General features: G+C 43.8%; 1 protein-coding gene across 1 annotated transcript in view; it reads right to left on the bottom strand.

Moving 5' to 3' along the window:
• Nucleotides 1-1,257, bottom strand: part of rpl14 (ribosomal protein L14) — a 2,816-nt gene extending 1,559 nt beyond the window's left edge. The window contains exons 1-3 of the mRNA XM_035682039.1: nucleotides 1,161-1,257; nucleotides 561-662; nucleotides 380-474 (exon numbers count right to left, since the gene is read on the bottom strand). Coding sequence (XP_035537932.1) covers nucleotides 380-474; nucleotides 561-662; nucleotides 1,161-1,163 — 200 coding nt within the window. The 5' untranslated portion in view covers nucleotides 1,164-1,257. The remainder of the gene's footprint in view (nucleotides 1-379; nucleotides 475-560; nucleotides 663-1,160) is intronic.
• Between the last annotated feature and the right edge of the window lie 1,141 nt (nucleotides 1,258-2,398).

Raw genomic sequence — 2,398 nt, forward strand, 5'->3', positions numbered from 1 at the left:
TGTGTGTAACCGCTACAGCACGATCAATACACTGTTTTCCAAAAAACGCATGGAGAAGCAGCAACACAAAATGCAACATTATACATGTTCCATTAACTTCATCATCCAACCAATGTAAAGGCCTGCCTTAATCATACTGAAGACACTACGGCCTAAAACTCTAATTATTGGATTTTAGACTTGAAGACCAAGTTAATGACTGTTAATGACCAGTGTCCAAAAGAAACATGTTATTATGAAGCCTGGTGGAGCGAGGCAAGTACACAACAAGATGGAACACACACATGCTAAAGAAGGTATATTCCCTTCACTGGAGTGACGATCTCAACTCTAACACAGGGGTTTTGGGGGTAAGGGTCTGACCAGTGCTCCCACTCACCTGTGAGGTACTTTGATGACATAGTCTGTGAGCTGCATGCACTTGAAGGGCATGGACTGCCTCTTCACGCCTGTGCAGGGCCCATCAACAAGAGCCTGAAAAACACAAAAACAATCAATATCAACAAGTCAAAAAGAGCACAGCTGACACTGACCAACCCCTCGTCCTCCAGAGGGCTCACCCTGTTTTGGTCGATGACATCTACGATGGCCACCAGCTTGCCGGCATGGGGTCCGAAAGAGACGTAGGCAACGCGGCCGATCTCGACGAAGCGTTTGAACACCTGAGAAACACCAGAGACTGTACATCAGGAATGACAGGCACTGAAAGAGGCTGAAGACCTGGCAGGCTAATAGCATTGAACTGTACAGTACCAGCTGACGGCCCGACGAGCTAACTAGCTAAAGTCCCTGCTAACGACTTGTGTGCTGTCCACAAAACGGGAAAAAAAAAAAGTGGGTAAAAAGTGTATTTCAACGAGAACAAGTCGCAAGAGCAGAATATAAGTACATTACGGGGGCCAATAGGTGCGAAATGGGTTTATTTAACCGAGCAGCTCTCGGCCCTCCCAGCCCGATAGACCACGTTGTAATGCGGCCACAGCCGACATCTTACACACACAGTTAAATCTTAAAATAAACCCGTGTGTCCGCATCAAACACATCACACATGTGCGTATGAGTGTGTTAGCAACACACGGGACTCTTGTTGGGCCAGAATGATGGGATATATTAAAAGAAATTCGACTTGAGAAATGCTTAATCTCTCATGGCGAACTCACCATGATGGCAGTCGGGGAGCAGAAAGAACGTTACCGTTTCCGTTTGGGCGAACATACGGGTTCCGCTGTACCGCTGCACATGCGCACTCAGTCTTTCTTAGACTTACTCGTTATTTATTGAGCTTCTTGATTGAAGCACTAGTCTACCATTCAATATGTTGTGTAAGTAAACACACGAGTATCGATAACTCAAAAACGCCGTATCGATTTGGAATTAATAGTTACACGACTCTTTTTTATTTTGTGTTTAAACTTCCGACCGCTAGTGAGCAGTGTTGTCATCTTTCTTCAGTCGGAGACCAGAAGAAGTAGAGTTAAGCAAAACCAGAAGTAGAAGTAAGAAAAAGTAACTGAGTAGACGTAAGTCGAAGTAAGTCTATGCCGTCTTTCTAGCGTAAACACAGGCCTAGTTAGCATTAACAAACAACCTCAGCTACGATGACTCCATTAGAAGAAATAATACCGTCTCCCGTGGGACCTTAAGTGTGGGCTCATTTAGACTTCCACAATGAAGAAGACACCAAGCAGTGTCCTCTCAGTGTTGGAGAGAATGAAGGCTTCCTTAACAGGGTCCATACACTGGATCCACATTACACTATACCCTCCTGACAACACATCACTGACATCGCTGTGCCCAAGTTCTAATGGGAGGTAAAAACCGAGGGTGCTGCAAACTCTTAACTCAGCTGAGAGGGTCGCTGGGACATCGAGAAAGTGCTCAAGCCCATGAAGGAGTAAGGTCATGTCAAAGGAGAGCATGCCCACTCTTTCTGTAGTTGCCCCACGTCATGCCAAGGTAGTCATGGGCACAAAAGAAAGACACAGAAACAAAGAACATCAAGGCTGCTATAGCACAAGATCTGAAGAGTTTATGAGATGTTAAATCAATCTGCAGCTCAGAAAATGAATAATCACTTTGCAGATGTTGACCAAAGAGTGAGAACTGACAACGACTAACTTGTCAATGTTTGCTCACCAACACAATAAAATCAAACTGATCAGGCAGCTCCCCAATGTTACTGAGTTTAGCTGGATTTCTACCGTACAGTACAATAATAATAATAATACATTTAATTTTTAGAGCGCTTTTCAAGATACTCAAAGACAATTGACATGAGTTAAAAAGCAAAAGGTAATAAAAACAACACACTGTGGTTGAAAAACTGCTGAGTAACCAACTAAACTGTACTGTATCCATATTTCATAGTAAGTCTGATATCTTAAAGGACAATTCCGGC

This window comes from Morone saxatilis, unplaced genomic scaffold (assembly GCF_004916995.1).
Source record: "Morone saxatilis isolate NCDOM2014 unplaced genomic scaffold, NCSU_SB_2.0 Contig9, whole genome shotgun sequence".
Taxonomy (NCBI): domain Eukaryota; kingdom Metazoa; phylum Chordata; class Actinopteri; family Moronidae; genus Morone; species Morone saxatilis.